The 20,691-nt window shown below is 43.3% G+C and overlaps 2 protein-coding genes across 4 annotated transcripts in view; one reads left to right on the top strand and one right to left on the bottom strand.

The window, feature by feature from the left end:
* The window catches only part of soul3 (heme-binding protein soul3), an 18,625-nt gene extending 1,917 nt beyond the window's left edge, over window positions 1-16,708 (top strand). The window contains exons 2-5 of the mRNA XM_079633419.1: window positions 10,167-10,261; window positions 13,076-13,217; window positions 14,749-14,932; window positions 15,184-16,708. Of these exons, the coding sequence (XP_079489545.1) occupies window positions 10,167-10,261; window positions 13,076-13,217; window positions 14,749-14,932; window positions 15,184-15,355 (593 nt within the window). The 3' untranslated portion in view covers window positions 15,356-16,708. The remainder of the gene's footprint in view (window positions 1-10,166; window positions 10,262-13,075; window positions 13,218-14,748; window positions 14,933-15,183) is intronic.
* Window positions 1-20,463, bottom strand: part of fancm (FA complementation group M) — a 52,788-nt gene extending 32,325 nt beyond the window's left edge. For all 3 annotated transcript variants that reach the window (XM_079633409.1, XM_079633410.1, XM_079633411.1), the window contains exons 1-4: window positions 19,982-20,463; window positions 19,610-19,782; window positions 19,455-19,532; window positions 19,159-19,317 (exon numbers count right to left, since the gene is read on the bottom strand). In XM_079633409.1, coding sequence (XP_079489535.1) covers window positions 19,159-19,317; window positions 19,455-19,532; window positions 19,610-19,782; window positions 19,982-20,324 — 753 coding nt within the window. In that variant the 5' untranslated portion in view covers window positions 20,325-20,463. The remainder of the gene's footprint in view (window positions 1-19,158; window positions 19,318-19,454; window positions 19,533-19,609; window positions 19,783-19,981) is intronic.
* Between the last annotated feature and the right edge of the window lie 228 nt (window positions 20,464-20,691).

The raw sequence follows: 20,691 nt of genomic DNA, 5'->3' as shown, positions 1-20,691 counted from the left end.
TAGCTCATGTCAAACGCGTGCGTGAGACTGGACTTGTTATTAAAAATGATAGCCAGCAAGAAGCTCGCGATCCAAACGGTCTGTGCGCTGATTTACAGTGAACGGGAAACGGACGAGGGAATGGTTGGGGAGACGCGGAGGTTAATAAAGAAATACATTTGGCACTGTGCTGCTGGTCAAGCAAATCTTTGTGCTTTATTTCTGTTAAAATACAGATATTCTGGTCTATAATTAATGACTTCCCACTGCCCTGTGTCGTGCGCTCTCATTGGCTGTAGGGCATCGGCGATGTAAGCTTCAGTCAGAACTCCTCACACAGCAGATTTGCCTCTGATTTTGTGCATTTGTCAGTGATTTCGGAAAAATCTGGGCTAAAATCGTGAACTTGGCATAACGACTAATACAATCTTGGTCAATAAGCCTCGTCTCGCCGACTATTAGCTCCATTAGTTCTGATTTCCAGAACAGAAATGTGAACATTTGATAAAGTCAGGCTCATAATTCTGGTTTGATTTTGTTGACATATTAAGTTAGTTTTCCCTTTTTATCACTCCATAAATCAGAAAATACTGTCAACAGATAAACACATTTTCACCATGTTTGAGATGTTAAAAGGGGGAAGGACATCATGTGACCCTGGACCCCTAACACCAGTCTGGAGCCGCACGGGTATATCTGTGGCAATACCAACTGTACAGCGTATGAGTCAAAATTATCCATTTTTCTTTTATGCCCAAAATCATGAGGATATTAAGATCATGGTCCATGAAGATATTTAGTAAATGTCCTACCGTAAATATATAAAACATGTATTTGTGTGAGTGAATGCAGCACAATCGTGAACATAAATGCACAACTTTAAAGGAGATTTTCTCAATGTTTCCATTTTTTTGCTCCTCAGATTCCAGATTTTCAATAGTTGTGTCTCGACCAAATATTGTCCTATCCTAACAAACCACACATCAGTGGAGAGATTATTTATCCAGCTTCACATATGTTGTATAAAACTCAATTTAAAAAAATTGCCCCATGTGACTGGTGTTGTGGTCCAGGGTCACATATGAGCAAGCCTTCAGAATATAGATATGAATAAAACTGTAAAGTCTGGTGTGTGTAAATCTGCAGTTTTCTGACTCAAACTCACCACAGATTGAAGTCTACAGACACTCACAGATAAAGTGCAATAAAGTAAACACTAGTTGTCTTTCCCCTAGTCTAGTTATGAAAAGACTAATCGCTCTGAAACCGGACCCGTGCACACACCGCTGTCGTGCGGTGAACACACACACCGCTGTCGTGCGGTGAACACACACACCGCTGTCGTGCGGTGAACACACACACACACCGCTGTCGTGCGGTGAACACACAGACCGCTGTCGTGCGGTGAACACACACACACCGCTGTCGTGCGGTGAACACACACACACCGCTGTCGTGCGGTGAACACACACACACCGCTGTCGTGCGGTGAACACACACACACCGCTGTCGTGCGGTGAACACACACACACCGCTGTCGTGCGTGAACACACAGACCGCTGTCGTGCGGTGAACACACACACACCGCTGTCGTGCGGTGAACACACAGACCGCTGTCGTGCGGTGAACACACACACCGCTGTCGTGCGGTGAACACACACACCGCTGTCGTGCGGTGAACACACACACCGCTGTCGTGCGGTGACACACACACCGCTGTCGTGCGGTGAACACACACACCGCTGTCGTGCGGTGAACACACAGACCGCTGTCGTGCGGTGAACACACAGACCGCTGTCCGTGCGGTGAACACACACACCGCTGTCGTGCGGTGAACACACACCTGTCGGCCTGTTGGGGTGAACACACAGACCGCTGTCGTGCGGTGAACACACACACCGCTGTCGTGCGGTGAACACACACACCGCTGTCGTGCGGTGAACACACACACCGCTGTCGTGCGGTGAACACACAGACCGCTGTCGTGCGGTGAACACACAGACCGCTGTCGTGCGGTGAACACACACACCGCTGTCGTGCGGTGAACACACACACCGCTGTCGTGCGGTGAACACACACACCGCTGTCGTGCGGTGAACACACCCACCGCTGTCGTGCGGTGAACACACACACCGCTGTCGTGCGGTGAACACACACCGCTGTCGTGCGGTGAACACACACACCGCTGTCGTGCGGTGAACACACACACCGCTGTCGTGCGGTGAACACACACACCGCTGTCGTGCGGTGAACACACACACCGCTGTCGTGCGGTGAACACACACACCGCTGTTGTGCGGTGAACACACACACCGCTGTCGTGCGGTGAACACACACACCGCTGTCGTGCGGTGAACACACACACCGCTGTCGTGCGGTGAACACACACACCGCTGTCGTGCGGTGAACACACACACCGCTGTCGTGCGGTGAACACACACACCGCTGTCGTGCGGTGAACACACACACCGCTGTCGTGCGGTGAACACACACACCGCTGTCGTGCGGTGAACACACACACCGCTGTCGTGCGGTGAACACACACCGCTGTCGTGCGGTGAACACACACGCGTCTGACACGATCCGAGCTCTTCCTCGTATGGATCCGGCAGATTTGCGTGACTATCGCTGAGGCAGGGAGGATTTCCCATGATGCACTGGGGCTGCAGGCGGGCTGTCCTGACCCAGTTCAGCAGATTATCAGCTTGAGTTCTGTTCTCCATATCAGACACACAGGTTCACTTCACGGTGAGCGTCCTGCCGAACACTCAGCGCTCTGTGACGGGGTTGTGTTTGACGTGTAATCGGGTGGTGTGTGTGTGTGTGTGTGCTGAGATTATCCAGACCGGGCCTTTCTAAATCCAGTCCAGTAAAGCGCTTTACACCGCGGCCCATGATATTACAGTGCGAGACTCGCTGATCAGATCAGACCGGAGACCGCATCGAGCACAATCATGTGATCAACACAATACGCTCCGGTTAATACATTCATTATTAGGCAAGATCACTTGTGCAGCATTTATTAATCTAGGTTAATGTTCATTTCTACATGCACTGAAACATTAATGCATTATGAGGCAACAGGAATGAGCAATCGTATATTTAGAATTAGCACTGACCTAGAGATCAATTAGTCATGAATTTTGTGCAGATGATTAACCATCATACAAATAATTGAGATCGATTTCATTAGATTTGTCACTTACAGTGTTTTTCTTCTTCCAGGAATCATATAGGGCTGTGCGATATGACGATATATATCGGATGGACGATATAAAAAGTCTATCGATTCATATTATGCTCTATCGTTCATATCGTGGTGTCGCAAAAAACATTGTTTACGGCAAAACTTTTTCATCATTTGGAGGACTGCAATCTTACCGTCTATGAATCTTACACGCCGCCATGAGAATGGCAGAAACGTGAATAACATGGCGAAGGGAGAACCGGGTGTTAGCAGGACCAGCCAGGACAAACCGAGGAGCTCGTTCCTAAATTGGTAAAATTTCTATGTTTGGTTGACTATTATATTTTGATAATGAACATGCTGCTATGTCAAGTTAGCAATGCAAGAACGTGTGCGCGTGCCGTGAAGCGTCGGCGCGATCACAGGAACAGGAACCTGTTACTCCGTAATTTATGGTCATCATACGGATAAGCAAGAAATGATTCAAAACTGTAAAGCCGTAAAATACAGAAAACAAGCTCGATTCCCTTTTCTAACATCTCGGTTTCCTTTTTGTGGACTTTGGAACCTGTCGCATGATCCGAAGCTCAGCAAAATTCTTCCTTTCGTTTTGTTAATCTGTAATTATTTAAGGCAAATAGCCTATATTTCGTATATAGGCCTATATATTAGTTTTATATATTTAGCTTTATTCTGTTTTCTCCGTTCACAGAAGCGCTTTAAGTGTGTGATGTGACGTTGTGTGGATCCATGTTCTAATCTATACTATCCTGCAATTTTCGCTGGTTTCAAAAAACAAAAAGTTGCATATTACCTGCTATTCATTTTCACTGAAATGTAGGCCTAATTTCTTGACAGTTGGTGACATACAGTTTGGAAAACTAACGCCAGCGCATTCCCATTGCGACTTATCAATGATGACTGACAGCTGAGCATGGGCATTTCACTCACGTTGGATAGGCTATGCGCGTCAATATCACATTTGCTCAGTCTGTACTATTTGAATTCATGATTGGTTGACTGGCAAATTAAAATAGTTAACAGAACGATAAAATAACGTTGTTAACCGGTTAATGGCCATTTCAAATAAGCGTGTCTGTTCAGAACGATTAAATTGAATTTGGTTTCCGTTTCTGGTTATGCTCCTGTCAAAATTTCGTTTGTTTGTTTTCGTTCATTGAACAGGTTCAGAGCCCTGATTTCTGCTACATTTTAAACATCTTCCATTGAATTTTTACATTTGGTATTTTATAGCAATATTTTATGTTGGGCCTGTAATCATTTGTTTTTGAAAAGTGTTTTATATTTCGTTCATATTTTATATTTCTAAATTCTTAATCAAAAATTTTTTTTGAGAATATAAAATATATATATAAAAAACATTTTTGAGGATATACTTAATATATACTCAATATATATATATATATATATATCAACTTTTCTTTTATTTGATATAGCCTATGCTAAAAGTATTTTCCATGTAGTAATTATATATATAAATTATTAATTGATTGAATTTACAGAAAAGGTACTATATCGTGATATATATCGTTATCGGGATATGAGATGACTTATATCGTGATATGAGATTTTGGTCATATCGCCCAGCCCTAGAATCATATATAATATATTAAGATATTATAATAAAAGAGGCCCATATGATTATGCACACTGATTAAACATACAAACCTTAAACTCGTAAAGTTAGTTTGAACTGCAGAGTGATTGTGGCGATATTTAGGACGGGATGGAATGACCACGATCTGACAATCAATCAATGATCGCGAAGGCCTATAATACAGACACTCTCGTGCAGGAAGAATGAGTTCGGTTCATCTCAACACTAACTCCTGAAGTCAAGCTTTATAGCTGGAGGGATTCTGATCCACACACACACACACACACACACACCTCGTCTGTTCACATCATGATAAACAGATCTCGTGGGGTCAGTGAAGTGCACTGGAGTGTTTGCTGTCGCTGCTCATTAGTGTCCCGCTGTACACACCGCACAACTAATGCCCGACACACACTCTGCCCCTCCAGCAATACTAGAACAGTAAAAACAGAGAAATATCATTATGAAGTAAATCTGCTGTTCTCTATGTGAACCAGTGATGCGCGGGTCAATGTATAAACAACCCGCACCTGACCGACGTTTTCAACTAACCCGCCCGCAACTCGGCCCGCACACAAAGAAGAAGAAAATATAGTACCCGACCCGCATTCTTTAAAAGAAGTAAATGCTCATCGTAGCGTCATTGGGCCGTAGCCGCAGGAACTAGGGGTGCGGGTGCACATTCTTCTGAATGCTGTACGATATCGCCAGTGTTATGCAATAAAGGCTTGATTTATTCATTTCGTTTCATTTTCTTAACAATTAAGATTCTGCATGTGTGTATCCAGTCTAATCGAAGTGTGCGTCTCTCCCGACTTTCCCAACACAAATCCCCCCCGCCCCCTCTCAGCAAATACATAAACTGGCATTACTGAGCTATGCGTTTAAAAGTAGCCTATTAAAATGGCACAATGGCATTGCTCAGTTCAACGTGTTGGGAAATCGGGCATTTTGTCCCGCGTCAGCTTTTATTCAAAAGTTAATAACGCGCTCAACATTCAAAAGGTAAATAAGGATTTCCCACGTTCATCTGCAGACTGAGCTCGTCGTCATCCTCGCGCAGTTACTCAGCCAATAAAGCGTAGGCCTGTGTATTTCATAGAACATTGTTTCTAGTACTATATAAATTAAAGGTTTAATTGGCATCTTTATTTCAAACGACCCGACCGACCGCGACCCGAATATCATTAAAAATATTTTTGGATGACTCGTAACCGCGGGTGACCGCAGGCATCCACTCATTTTGGATCAACCCGCGCATCACTGATGTGAATATATAGTCAAGTGTAATTCACATGAGTGTCACATGATCCTTCAGAAATCATTCTGATCAAGATACAGTTGATTATTATCATATTGATATTTTTGTGTAAATCATGAAATCACTACCATTCAAAAGTTTAGGCTCAGTAAGATCTTAAAAAAAGAAAGAATTTAATAATTTAATGCATCCTTGATGAATAAATGTGATTAAATTAAGTTTTTAATGTTACAAAATATTAAAATAAACGTGTTGAACTTTGTTCAAAGAATCCTGAAAAATAAAATGTATGACATTTTCACATAAATCTAGTGTTCAACACTAATAATAATCATAAATGTGTCTTGAGCATCAGATCATCATATTACACTGATTTCTGGAGGATCATGTGACACTGAAGACTGGAGTAATGATGATAAATTCAGCTTTGATCACAGGAATAAATTACACTTTACTATATATTCACATAGAGAACTGATGATCTACATTATAATAATATTTCACTGTTTTACTGTAATTTTGAATATTTCCAAATGTTTGACTGTTGTGCACGGTTCTCATCTGTTCAGTTAGATGAAGCAGGAACTGTAATCTCAATCTATTTATAAAGTATAATTAAACCATACCTGCAAACTCAGAAGGCCTGAAAAAGGTGACACATTACACCCCCCCCCCCCCCCAAACACAACATTTTCTTGAGGTAAAACAACTATACATTTATTGTGTTAATAAATGTATAGTTGTTTTACCTCAAGAAAATGTTGTGTTTTTGAATTATTTTCTTCAAAAACTTCTTCACTGAACATAAAACAACCTTAATAAAGCTGATCTAGTGTTAAGGTATAATATAATTTGTTTTGTCTTTTGGCCTGGGCAAGCCTTTCAAGGGCCCGTTTTACTTTAGAATGTCTCTCAAATTTCCAAACCCATATACTCCCGGATAAAACATCTATTAACCTGTAGGCTGTAAATATATTGATTTTAAAGTTTGAACATATGTACAGATACAGATTTAACTACTGTGACTTAAAAATTCTTAAAATAAATAAAAACCACTTTTCCTAAAGTAGAACACAGTCTTCTTTTCAATTAATGATATATGCATTCTTTATAACTACTTGCATACATCATTTTTTATTCTTTCAAGCAGACATATTTAAATGAATGAAATATAATTAATCCTTAAAGGGATAGTTCACTTTCAAATTAAAAATCTGTCATCATTTACTCACCCTCAAGTTGTTTCAAACCTGTATTAATTTATTTCTTCTGCTGAACACAAAGAAAGATATTTAGAAGAATGTCAGTAACCAGACAGTAGTCTGTACCCATTGACTTCCATAGTATTTTTTTTCCTACTATGGAAGTCAATGGGTACAGACTACTGTCTGGTTACTGACATTCTTCTAAATATCTTTCTTTGTGTTCAGCAGAAGAAATAAATTAATACAGGTTTGAAACAACTTGAGGGTGAGTAAATGATGACAGATTTTTAATTTGAAAGTGAACTATCCCTTTAAAGCTATTAACGAGCAGTGAATGCTTTTCTTTTTCTTTTGTTGCTTGATCAATAGTAAGGACACAGACCGCATTAGGTTTAACGTATTACCCACTGTCACTTTAAGACATCGGATCATTTCCAATGACATGCGGATCCAGAATTGCACATCCGACAGGCCTACACTCACAACTGTTTAAGATATAACCGACATAATTTACCTGGGGCCTCATTTATAAAACTTTGCGTAGGATTTGCGTCAGAAGTGGCGTACGGATGAAACATAGGACGTGCGTACGCACAGAAATATTCGGATTTATAAAACCGTGCGCACGCACATCCTACGCAGTTTTCCCTTAATAAATCACAATCAATTCTAAATGTAGCGCAGCTTTTGCGGCTTCATGTCACGCCCCTAGTTGCCCATAAATAATCTGTGAAACGCCCACAAGTTAATATTCATCGATTGCGAAATCATGGCAAACACAGAGAGGAAAAAAAAAAAAAAGTAACTTCACTCAATGTGAAGTTCGTTGGCGAGGTGGAAAAGAGGAGATGCTGTTTTGAGGGCACAGTGTGGGCATTACTAATGCCAAAAAGGCACTTGAGTGGCAAAAGGTTGTAGACGCCGTTAATGCTGTAGCCTCACAACGGACCGTGGCCGAAACAAAAAAGAAATGGTCGGACAAGATCAGCCATTGTGCGTCATTACGCATTGTGATGGGGCATTTTATTTCCATCCATTTAATTGCATCTGACAAGCTACAGATTTCTGTAATAATCTACGTGGAAATGGGAAATAGTTCAGTGCAAATGTCATTTCTTGCAGCTTTCTGAATGGTTGAGACATACGTCATACGTTATTTTATCAAAAATAAAACAAACTAAAGGCTAGCCTACTATGATTCCGTAGCTGATTAATTTTTTTTTACTATGAAAACAACTTTCCCCAGTGGACAATTAATAGTCTACATCTATCTATCTATCTATCTATCTATCTATCTATCTATCTATCTGTCTATAATTGCATATCTGCTCCGCCAGACGGACACATTGACGAGAATATCAGTTTTGTACATTATTTCGTTGTGTTTACCATATTATTTATGAGGATGAATTGCATAAAATGCCAATATTATTGCAGAACATTTCACTTTTCTTTTTGCAAATATGTGTTAATTTGCATTTCTGTTGTAATTTTCGTTTCATTTTGTTTGTTTTACACTACAGATCGATCAAACGGGTGTTCGCGTAGGCTGTTAATTGTAGGAATTGTGAAGTCTTCATGTTATTTATGAGAGGCAGCAGTAGGCCTATTCCCATTTCTTTTACACAACGGTCTACAGTTTCACACACTTTCACGTGTTTCTTCCATCTGCCGACGGTGTCGCCATTTCTCATTTCACCCGTTTTTGTGCGTACGCCTGGGTCAGAGCTTGCGTGAAGGACCGCACATTTTCCCGTGAAGTTTACTTTTTATAAATACCAATTATTGCGTAGAGAGTGGCGTACGCCTTCTTTTGTGCGCTGCGTACGCAACGTTTATAAATGAGGCCCCTGAATACTCTCCAAAACCGACATTTAGACATAATGTTGTGTGTATTTGTCCATTCAGACACGGCACAGAGCTCAATTCAGTACTCGCGCGCTGTATAGGTGTCTATGGCTGCACGCTTCGGGTCGGGTGTGTGCGCATAAAAAGATGAGACATGATGATGAGACATGCAGCGCATGCCAACTTGTGTCCCACTGGGTAAATTACATCAGCTCGTTACAGTTTGTGCGCATCTACCACCAACGCAGGACATCAGTTCTGAATGGATCGCTTCCCAAATCGTCACTATCTAACATTTTCGACTAGTTTATTTGTTGACGAAAATGTCAATAGATTTTCGTCATTCTAAACTAGTTTTTATAATTTACTTCATCGTCTCGTTTTCGACTGTGAAAAATGTCGTTGATGAAAATTATGAAAATTATTCGTCAACGAAATGAACACTAATGCAGTGGAGGAGATAGCCTTGCCAATTCTTCACATTGAACTAACATTGTAGGCTAACAGTAACAACACAATTTGCTGATCTCACGTTAGCTGACTAGCCGACAAGCTTACTTACTTACCAATATAACGTTAATGTTAAACATGTTAACTAACAACAACGTTAGAGAAAACAATTATATTGTTGACAGATAACAGGACTTAACTCAAAAGTAATCAGTGTCCAAAGCATGAATTCATCCGCGGGAAAGCTGCAGCTGTTATCTTGACTGTGATTGGCCAAATGACTCGCGTGATGCATCACTCCCATTAATTCGCGGGAAAGCTGCAGCCAGATGCGCGGGCGCTGCCGTTATCTTGACTGTGATTGGCCAAATGACACGCGTGAAGACGCACTGAGCTTAGAATAAACAGACCGTTATGGTTCTAGTGGACGCAAATATAGTTATGGTTCTTGGTGTGAACGGCTCTATTTTACTGTCATGAGTGAATATTGTAGAATAATCGCACACACGTATTAATACAGGTTTGCAGTGTTTACAAAGAGCACCAGCAGATTTACTTGCTTATGAAACTGTCGCTTGAGCACACAAACGTAATGTCTATCTGCTCCTCGATTCACAGACATGGCCGAACCCATCCAGCAGATCACCAGCAACAACGACGGCACACACACACGGGAGCAGGTTCCTTACACACTCCTCACACGCAAGGAGAAGGTACGTACCGCAGAAGAACCAAACACTGTTCTCAAAGACCTCAGAGAAACAGCTGTGAACCGTGTGACAGCGGTCACGTTCAGCAGATGTGTGCGAGTCACGTGATGCAGTGACAATAGACCAGCTAAGAGATCACCACCAGCAAGATCACCAAAGCTGTGAATGCCAAAACTGGAATATGGCATAAACATTTCTGAATAACGCAGTGTTTCCATCCCATGTGTTCACAAGAACATCATCATCACTTCCTGGGAGATTGGCTCAAATCTCAGTAATAAAGTCCATCATAACGAGTGTGTGTCGAGCGTCAGAGGAACTCAGTCACCGCTGTCGTGTTCTCTAGCGTTCGGATCTGGTGTTCGGGAACACACGAGTGTGTGTGAGACGCTTCTGGAGGGACTTACACACATCATTCTCATCACACACTTCGACTCTCAGAAACACCAAACCATCATTAGAGACGCTGCGACGCCATTGGTCCACTGGTTACTCCAGTTATCCAATCACAGACATCCTTTTTTTTTTACATCCCAAAATGTGCATAAAATAGGTGGATGGAAACAACCAATAGGAATAATCCATGTGATCAAACACACCTGCATGAATGAGGATGGTGCAGATTGATTGGGTACTAAAACCATTAAACTCCGCCCACTTTCATTGATTGACACTTTCCATCCAGGTCAGAAACTAACGAAAGCTCGAGGCAAAAACGCACTGAACAACCGCCCCAGATGAGAGAGATGTGGAGAAAGTGAATGTTATGAACTGTGTCAGATGAGAAGTCTGTTGTTGTGTAACGTGTTCATTGCCTCTGCAGATACTGATGAGTTCTGTAAGAAAATACTCCAAAAGGTGAAACATGAATCACATCATTTAACACCGGCACGGGTTCAGTTATTAAACTATAACTCTTTATGATCAAGTACATCACTGTAACTCTAAAGTACAGCAGCTCATGGGTTAGATCTCCAGGGAATGCATGAACTGATGAAGTATACTCGACTTTAAATGCATGAGTGCAATAAAAGTGTTGAATGCATAAATGTAAATGTCAAATCAATATCGACTACACAAGCGTCAGTACATGAGAACGGTTCAAACTGATGCAATTGAAGTATTTCACAAATTGGATTGTCAAATTATTACATAACAATTGCATCTACAGAACAGACTATTAACCCTCTGGTGCTCTTTGCGTGACTGAAATCATTTTTTTATGAAATTAAATGAATGCACTATATTTTAGTTTGATAACTTTTTTTGTTTAATATCTTGTATTTTTAGGGGATTTTATGGTAGTAAATTGTGCATTTGTACACATTGCAATAAACAACATTACAGAGATAATCTTGTAATAAAATAAAGACAAAACTCAACCCTATCTCTTTTTGTTAAATTTCAGTTTTATCAATAATAGCCATTGTAAAATAAGTAAAAGGTATAAGAAATAAAGCAAACAATTCAGTCAAATATACAAATTCAGCGCTCTAGTCTAACGGTACGTTCACACGGGGCGTCAGCGTCAACGCTTCCCATTGACTTTGAATGGGTGACGTCAAGCGTTGCCGAAAAGGATTGTGGATCCGTCGGCGGCGCTTCACTGGCGTTGCTCGCGGCAGAAGTTGAGAATTTTTCAACTTCTGCCGCGAGCAACGCCAGTGAAGCGCCACAGACGGAAGCGTCAGCCAATCAGGATCGCTCTATGCAAATACAGTAGCCAGGCGGCAGCCAATCACGTTCATCACGTTCATCCTGTCATTCCTGTCTAATTTCATTGGCTGACGCTGCTATGACCATGGCGTCTGCCAAACTTCAGCCACGCCTTCCGTCAAGCGTTGACGCTGAAGCCCCGTGTGAACGTACCGTAACGCTACAACGCTAAAGTTAAATAGCCTAAATATATGAAACTTCATTTAGCCCTCAGCAAAACCGATAGACCAGGGAACGGATGATAGATCCACGAGACCAGAGATCGCCATTAGGTCTACACAAGACGAGTCATAGCTCATGATTAACCACTACAGAGACGTCAGTTGCGGCGTCAGAACGACTAGCGGAGGGAAGGCTGATAACCTGGATCAAATCTTTATAAATAAACCACAGATTTGAGCTTTAAACAACTACATTCTCGCCTGAAAAACTCTTAAAACTACATTTCGTGACACAATAATAACAGTAGCATTATATTTCAACTGTATATAAAAAAAATGGCGCTTCTAATGTTGTCATTCCCCTTGTAGCGATTCTCTGTCAACCAATCAGCGTTCTGCAGCGAGGCTAGCTCCGCCCTTTAGTACGGTACGGTGTGGCATTTTGGTGCCATTCACAACTTTTGACAGTGGAAACGCAAATAACTGCATACCGTAGTGTACCGCACCGCTCAGTGGAGACGAGCCGCCCATTGCAATGCGATATTTCTGACCGCGAGCTGCACAAGTGTGACTATTTTCTCAGGACCATTTAACCTGTTCCAATCATGACCATACATTTTTTTTCTCTGTTCACACAACAAGTGCCAAACCAAGTTCCGTACCATTCCGATGAAGTAAAACATTAAAAAAAATAAAAATAACGAATATAAAAATTTTCGGCCAAAAAGCACCAAAGGGATAGTTGACCTTTTCAAATGAAAATTGTCATTTACTCTCTCATGTTGTTCCAAACCTGTAAAAATGTCTTTGTTCTGCTTTAAACAAATGAAGCTATTTTGAGAATTGTAATGTTAGGGTGAGCTACCCTTAAGTGCATGTGCTTTATGTGTGACGCACCTCTTCCTGTGTTGACCCTGATGTTCTGGTGTGTGTGTTGCAGTGCGGGGAGGTGGTGTACGAGAAGCGGCGCTATGAGAAGGCGCACTGGGCCTGCATCACGGTCCACGAGGACACGTATGAACAGAGCATCTGCTACGGCTTCATGAAGATCATGCGATTCATCTGCCAGCAGAACACAGCAGGTCCGTGAGCGCAGGACTCTCCACAGTAGAGGTCTTCACGGGTCCGACCCGAGAGGGTTCGGGTCCAAAACTCCGACAGGTGTCTCGGACACGGGTCGGGTTCGGTTCGGTATTAGTGGCTTCGGGTCTCGGGTAATTTAAAATAAATATGCCTTTTCCAAATGGACCCGAGAAGACCCGAATTGTGCTTTTGTAAAATAAAATAAAACAAACAGGGCGCGCTTTCATGGTCTCCGCGGCGTGAACTGGAGCGCGTCTCAAAAATGACCTGAAACACAGTGTATAGCCTCACAGACATGATGAATATTTCTATATAAAGCTCGAAATGTCCAACTTTAAACTAAAAATTTCGAATCGAAAGCAAATACCGATTTATTAATAAAGAAGTGTTTTCTGTGTCGGCTGCAAAGATGAAGTTGACGAAGCTGACTCGCGATCTGAACGAGTGAACGCGGCAGAGAGAAATGCACATTTATACGGATTAGTTTTCTTTCGTTTTGATCTGTTCTGTTTAAAAGTATGACCTCACGCGTTCTGTAGATAATAGATGTATTTCTCAGGTCTGTGAGGCGAGTAGGCTGTGCTGAGTTTCAGTTCATGCTCCGGCGCCTCCGTGTCGTCGTGATTTCTATTATCTGCTTGACTTAGTATTTATGAAATCCAGGCAATTAGTCGATGAGACATTGATTAAAATTAAGATACAATTATACACAAAACGAAATTCACTTTAAAGAAAGCCTTTGTGCTTTCTGTTTGAGTCTCTGTGAAAGTTTTAAAGCAGACGTTTGCCGATTTCAGAGCGGTCACGTCCGTAACCGAGAACTGTCACGTTCTTGCATTGTTTTTTCCCCATAAATGCAAACACGAAAAATAAAATAAAATGAAAATTTTATGTTCTGTGGAGAGTAGGGGTGGAGCCGAATACGGTATTCGGAAAGGCACAAATAACGTGTTTTTTACAAATACTTATTTTGAACAAATACTTTAAAAAAATATTTGTATTCGGGAACACAAATATATATATAAAAAAAAATGTACGCCTATTTTGAATTTTACTCGAATACAAATACAAATACTTTTCCCCCCTCAACAATACAGATACAAATATCCGCTGCTTTGCACACCCCTAGTGGAGAGTATAGTAGCTTGGAGAGCTTGCATTAGTAAGCTACAGGACTTCGTCTTTCAAAACATGACCTGCGAAAGAGACAAAAACATGAATTCGTCTCTGTCCAGCACTTCTGAAAATGCTCTTCCGAACCCGTCTCTTCCCCAGCACGTGTCAAACCACACTGACCATGGATGTACATTGCGCTTACGTTCGGGTCCAGTCGGGTTCGAAAGGAAATGCCGCCAGGTCGGGTCGGACTTGGGTCTTATTTTATCGGGTCTGTTTCGGGTCGGGTTTTTCTTTAAAAAAACAAACATGTATGCACGTGGGGTTGGGTAAGCAGTGATTCGGGTCGGTGCAGGTTTTAGGAGCCGAGAAGACCTCTACTCCACAGCCTAACGCTCCTCTCTCCATCCACAGGGACTTATCTGGGCATGACCATCCCCATCGTGACTGTGGTCCGCACCGACGAGATGCACACGACCCTGTCCCGGGCCGTCACCGTGGCGTATTACCTTCCCATGGTGCACCAGGGCCAGCCGCCGCGCCCCCACGACCCCGAGATCGCCATCGAGCAGTGGCCCGACACCGTCGTCTACAGCAGGTGCGAAACCGTCTCTGAACGATCCCCACTAACTCACAGTAGTGAGGGACGGGCGTTCAGACATCATTGTGTGTGTGTGTGTGTGTGTTTGAATGAGTGTGTGTGTGTGTTTGTGTGTGGACGTTCAAGGGCAAGGTTAAACTTAGCGGTTAATCCGCGAATCACGTGTGTGCCGAACCGCTGGTCCGTACGGATCAACTGTGATCCATTGCACCCCTACAAACTAGTCATGTGACTCGTGTGTGTTTCAGGGCGTTCGCGGGCGCCACTAACGAGCTGTCCATCATTAACGAGATCAGCGGCCTGGCCGAGGCTCTGGACTCTCCGGGAGACTGCGTTAACGACTCCTTCATCGTGGCCGGATACACCAACCCAGCGGCGGCCAATCGGCAGAACGAGATCTGGTTCCTGGAGAGGCCTTGAGCTGCTCTTTACCCACAATCCTCTGCTCCTCTCAGAGACCATACAACAGGTTCAGCATCCTAGTTCCTGATTACCCATGAGCACTGCTCCTCGCTGTCGTCTGATGTTTGTGAGCTCTGTCTGATGAACACGAGCAGAAGCTCATTAATATGCACAACACTGATTATAAGCTCCTCCCACACCAATACAGGAAGTGAGTCACTCTGACCGCGGTTGCTGCAAGACAATCATGTGTATGCGTTGATCTCACACACACACACACTCAAACACTCACACACATACACACTCACTCACTCACTCACTTTTACACACACACACACACACACTCTCAAACGTACTCACTCACTTTTACACACACTCACTCAAACATACACACACACACTCATTCAAACGCACGTATACTCTCACTTTTACACACACACACACACACACACACTCAAACATACACACACATACACACCCTCATTCAAACAAACACACACACTCATTCAAACGTACGTATACTCACTTTTACACACACACTCTCTCAAACGTACACATACACACTCACTCATTCAAACGTACTCACTCACTCACTTTTACACACACACACACACACTCACTCACTCACTTTTACACACACACGCTCACTCAAACATACACACACATACACACCCTCATTCAAACAAACACACACACTCATTCAAACGTACGTATACTCTCACTTTTACACACACACACACTCAAACGTACACATACACACTCACTCATTCATTCAAACGTACACACTCACTCACTTTCACACACACACACACACACTTAAACATACACTCACTCCCACTTTTACACACACACACGCACTCATTCAAACACACACACACACACTCACTCATACATTCAAACACACACTCACTCAATCACTCACTCACTCACTCAAACACACACACACACACACACACACTCATTCATTCAAACACACACATTCAAACACTCTCTCGCTCTGTTCTGCTCTATAAATCATGCTCATGTAGTCAACAAATCACTAATAGACACACATACGTATATATTATATATTGTCATAGTGCTATTTTAAAGTATTTTTTTAATGTTTCCTTCGCTGTTATTCCTCTATAAGTGCAGATGTCAAACATGCAGGGAGATGAACGAGTTTTCAGAATGAAACACACACACACGTGTGTTTGGATGAAGTAACGAGCTCCACAAGCACTTGCCAACAGACGCGGGGCTCGCTCTCTCGCGATCAGTGTGTGTGTTCATCTAGCGCTCAGAGTTCATGTCCGTGTAAACTACAGCCACTGTGAGCTTCTGTCCATGTTTCTGCTCTGATCTCAATAAACTATTGTGGGATCACCATACGACTCGAGCGTCATCACTTTACACAACAAAAACAACACTATTTCTGGACCAAAAAAATTATAATTACAGATTAAAATCACCATGAAATCATAATTGACTCTTATAAATGATTTATGTGTGCACATCATTATTGTGTTAATAATCTTAAATCAGAATAACATCTCTTCTCTGATGATGTGGGCGGAGCAACCTGTCACTCACATGAGATCAGCCAATAGCAGACCACGACCATCCAATCATCCCCCCACATACACAATCAAGCCCCGCCCACATGTGTTCTTGTTCTGAAGCGCTTCTCTCGAGATACAACACACTAGAGGAGAGACGTGCACAACTTCCCCTTCATGCTGAATGTTAATTAAAGTGTCTCCCGCGCTCAGAGGGGTTCGGCTGCTGTGGATGAAGCAGTGCTGAATGAGGTCAGAGGTCAAACTCAAGCGGAAACATTCCAGCGCTCCAGTGAGATGTGAATAAACCCAAATATTCCTGTGGAGTCCTGCTCACTGAACAAATCACAGCAGACGTGTGGAGGAAGCACAGCTAGTCATGTGACCAGCAGAGGGAGCAACAGCTGAACACACACACACACACACACACCAGACCTTCGTCTGACGGACACCAGGACACATCCCTCAGCGTTTGACGGAAATTAATTCATATGAGAAATATGATATCTGCTGCTTAAGGCGAGACACTACGGGTGAATAGGGTAACATTTTAAAATAACATATCACCACGAAACTTCCTCAGTTGATTACTTACACAAGTTCATAAAAAAATGTATTACAAGTTTTAGAAATGTATGTTTAATTATGCAAATTAGGCATTAGCTCATTAAATATGCGCAATTTTGCATATATTTCCGGTAGATAGATCTGAAGATATGATAAAGCCAGGTGCAAAACTCTTTTCATTGTGATTACACACAAGATGAAAGATGTTCAGAGGGATTTCAGGAGATATGCTTTCATGACCTATGAAATCTAAATATACTGTCCATAGCCTTAAAAAATCGAGTTTCGCCATATTTTTTTTATTAAAATATCACATAAATCAGGCCAGGAATGATTTATTAACAAATCCCTCTGAACATATCTTCAGAATACTGCTAAGTGTGTAACTGGAGAGTTTGGTGTAGTATAACTGGAGAGTTTGGTGTACATCGGCTGAGATGTTTATACTGGAGAATGACAAACTCATTTTGAGAAAAAGGCATTTAAAGATTTGTAATGTAGAAAATCTTACTTTTTTAGTGGAAACAACTATTTACTGACACAATATCTCATCAAATCATTAGCAACAACAATACAAACCACCTAAATCACATCAAAACTTATAAACACAGCATTAATGGCCTTTAACTGAGCAGAAAAACAGTCAAACACACACATCTGAGTGTCAGAGCGCGTCACGTGATGCTTCTGAACCAATCACGGCGTCAGAAATTGACATCAGCCAATGAGATTTAGCTTTTAGGGTTAAATGCCCATTGTACTTTCACGATTGGTTGCTGAGTAAAAGGAAATGACCAGATTTGGATCGACGGCATTGTACAGGAGAGAGAGAGCTTTCCAGCGGTGTGTGTGTGTGTGAGATTAAAGGAAGCAGACAGAGATCGCGGATGATTTACAACGCCAACTTTTGCTGAATTTCGGAGAAATCTACAGACGCAAACAGACACAGTGTAGTAAAATAAAGACCTAAATGTGTATTTTGGATTTTTTTTCAGCACAAGTCTGAAAGACGACATGTCATTGAAGACAAATATCCCAAAATCTCTAAATTGACCAGTGAAAAGGAAAACCCCAATGTTTATGCCGGCCGTGTCTCGCCTTAAAGCTTATTTTCTCTTCTCAGCGCATCATTGTCCATCACAGCCTCACTTTCATCTGCACAACACTTCAATACGAGTCTATCCTCCGGCCTGAGGTCTAGGCTTCAGGATATATCAAAGTCAACATCGAACACAGCCACAGCGCCATCTACAGCCACAGGCCGTCACTGCACCTCCAGACCCTGGACACTGGATAACCAGAACAGCTTCTGATTGGTTCAACACACCCCCGCTTCTCAACGTACTTCAAGCCAGCCTTCTTTCCTTAACTCAAGCGTTTACTGTAGTTTATGTGTGTATGTGGAGTTATTAATCTGCTTTAACACACACCATGTGTGTATGTGGAGATATTAATCTGCTTTAACACACACCATGTGTAAGTTCATAAGTGGACAGCATTGCTGAGTATTTTCTGCTTAAAACTGCAGTGAACCAAAGACAGTCTCAAAAACACGGTTTGAAATCGCTGGTGTTTCTGACGTCACACACTACCTTGACCAATCAGATCAACGTGTGATCGTCCACCAGTGGATCTCTGAGTGAGTGAGTGAGTGGAGGCGGGGCTCATCTGCATATTCATAGAAGAGCTGTAAGCGCTGGAGGAGTCTCTCACCTGTAGGTAGCGGGTCTGGTGGGCCGTGAGCGACTCTCCCAGCGGGACCACGATCTTCTCCAGGCTGCGCTGGTGCACGTGCGTCTGGACATCAGCACTGTCCTCGGAGCGCAGCTCGATGTGCGAGATCAGCAGGTTCGAGATCACCTGCTGCACCGCCTGCGCACACACACACACACACACGCTGACTACCCTTTCTGAGAGTGTGTGGAGCAGTATTACTGAACTTCAGAACCTGTCAAAACAGATTTTATTAAATGTATGAATAAATTGGTTGGCATGATCCTGCGGCTCACCTTGACGTCTCCTCCAGGTGTGGCGCTGAGCGCTAGCACACGGAACCGCTGCGACTGGTTGCTCAGCTCACGGACCACCTGAAGGAGGAGCACAGCATCAGCACGAGAGTTCCCATCATGCTTCAGTCAGGAGGGAGGAAGGAAGGAAGGGTCACCTGACAGTACGCGTGGTTCCCGGTGGCCTTGTGGGCCTCGTCGATCACCACACACTTCACCTGAGCCGCCGGACAGGTGTTCCGGCACAGGTCGTTCACCATCACCTGAGGAGTGAGGAAGAACACACGCCTCGACCTCCACAGCTCTCGCCGGTGCGGCGCTGCGGTGGAGCCTGCGGAACACACACACACACACACACACACAATCATGTTAGTGTTTATTATAATATCTTCCTGCCTTATTTAATAACAAATATGACTGAGAATGACACAATATTGTTATCATTTTTAAAAGTATAAAAGGTAAAGTTTTTTATAATTATCGTTCGATTTACTAAAGTATTTGTGTTTTGGGGGGCCGTGACCTCTGACCTGTGAGCTCGGCCATGTGCGGCTGCGGGATCCCCATGACCCCGTGGCAGGCCTGGATCTGCTGGGCCACCAGGGGCTTCGTGGGCGCCATGAACACGATCTTGCCCGCGGGGAACCAGCGGTAGTAGTTGTACATGACGACCGCGGCGATGAAGGTCTTGCCCAGGCCGGTGGGGAGGCAGACCAGCGTGTTGCTCAGCAGAGCCGCCTCGCAGATCCGCAGCTGGTACTGCCGGACCGGGAGGTTCGTGGGGTAGATCCAGATGCGGCCCGCGGACGGGTCGAAGCCCGGTTCCGGACCGGCCTCCAGCGCGCGCTCGGCCTCGTACACGGCCACGAGCATGACATCATCATCATCATCCTCCTCATCAGCGGCTGTTGATGTCTCAGCCCACAGACTCCTGCTGTCTGTCTGCTCGGAGGCGGGCTTAACCCGGTCTGAGGTGGTGTTGACCCGGTCTGAGGTGGTGTTGACCCGGTCTGAGGTGGTTTTAACCCGGTCTGAGGTGGTGTTGACCCGGTCTGAGGTGGTTTTGCTCCGGTCTGAGGTGGTTTTAACCCGGTCTGAGGTGGTGTTGACCCGGTCTGAGGTGGTTTTAACCCGGTCTGAGGTGGTTTTAACCCGGTCTGAGGTGGTGTTGACCCGGTCTGAGGTGGTTTTGCTCCGGTCTGAGGTGGTGTTGACCCGGTCTGAGGTGGTGTTGACCCGG

Source organism: Phoxinus phoxinus (genome assembly GCF_949152265.1).
Source record: "Phoxinus phoxinus genome assembly, chromosome: 13".
Lineage (NCBI taxonomy): Eukaryota > Metazoa > Chordata > Actinopteri > Cypriniformes > Leuciscidae > Phoxinus > Phoxinus phoxinus.
This window is presented reverse-complemented; position numbering and strand designations above follow the sequence as displayed.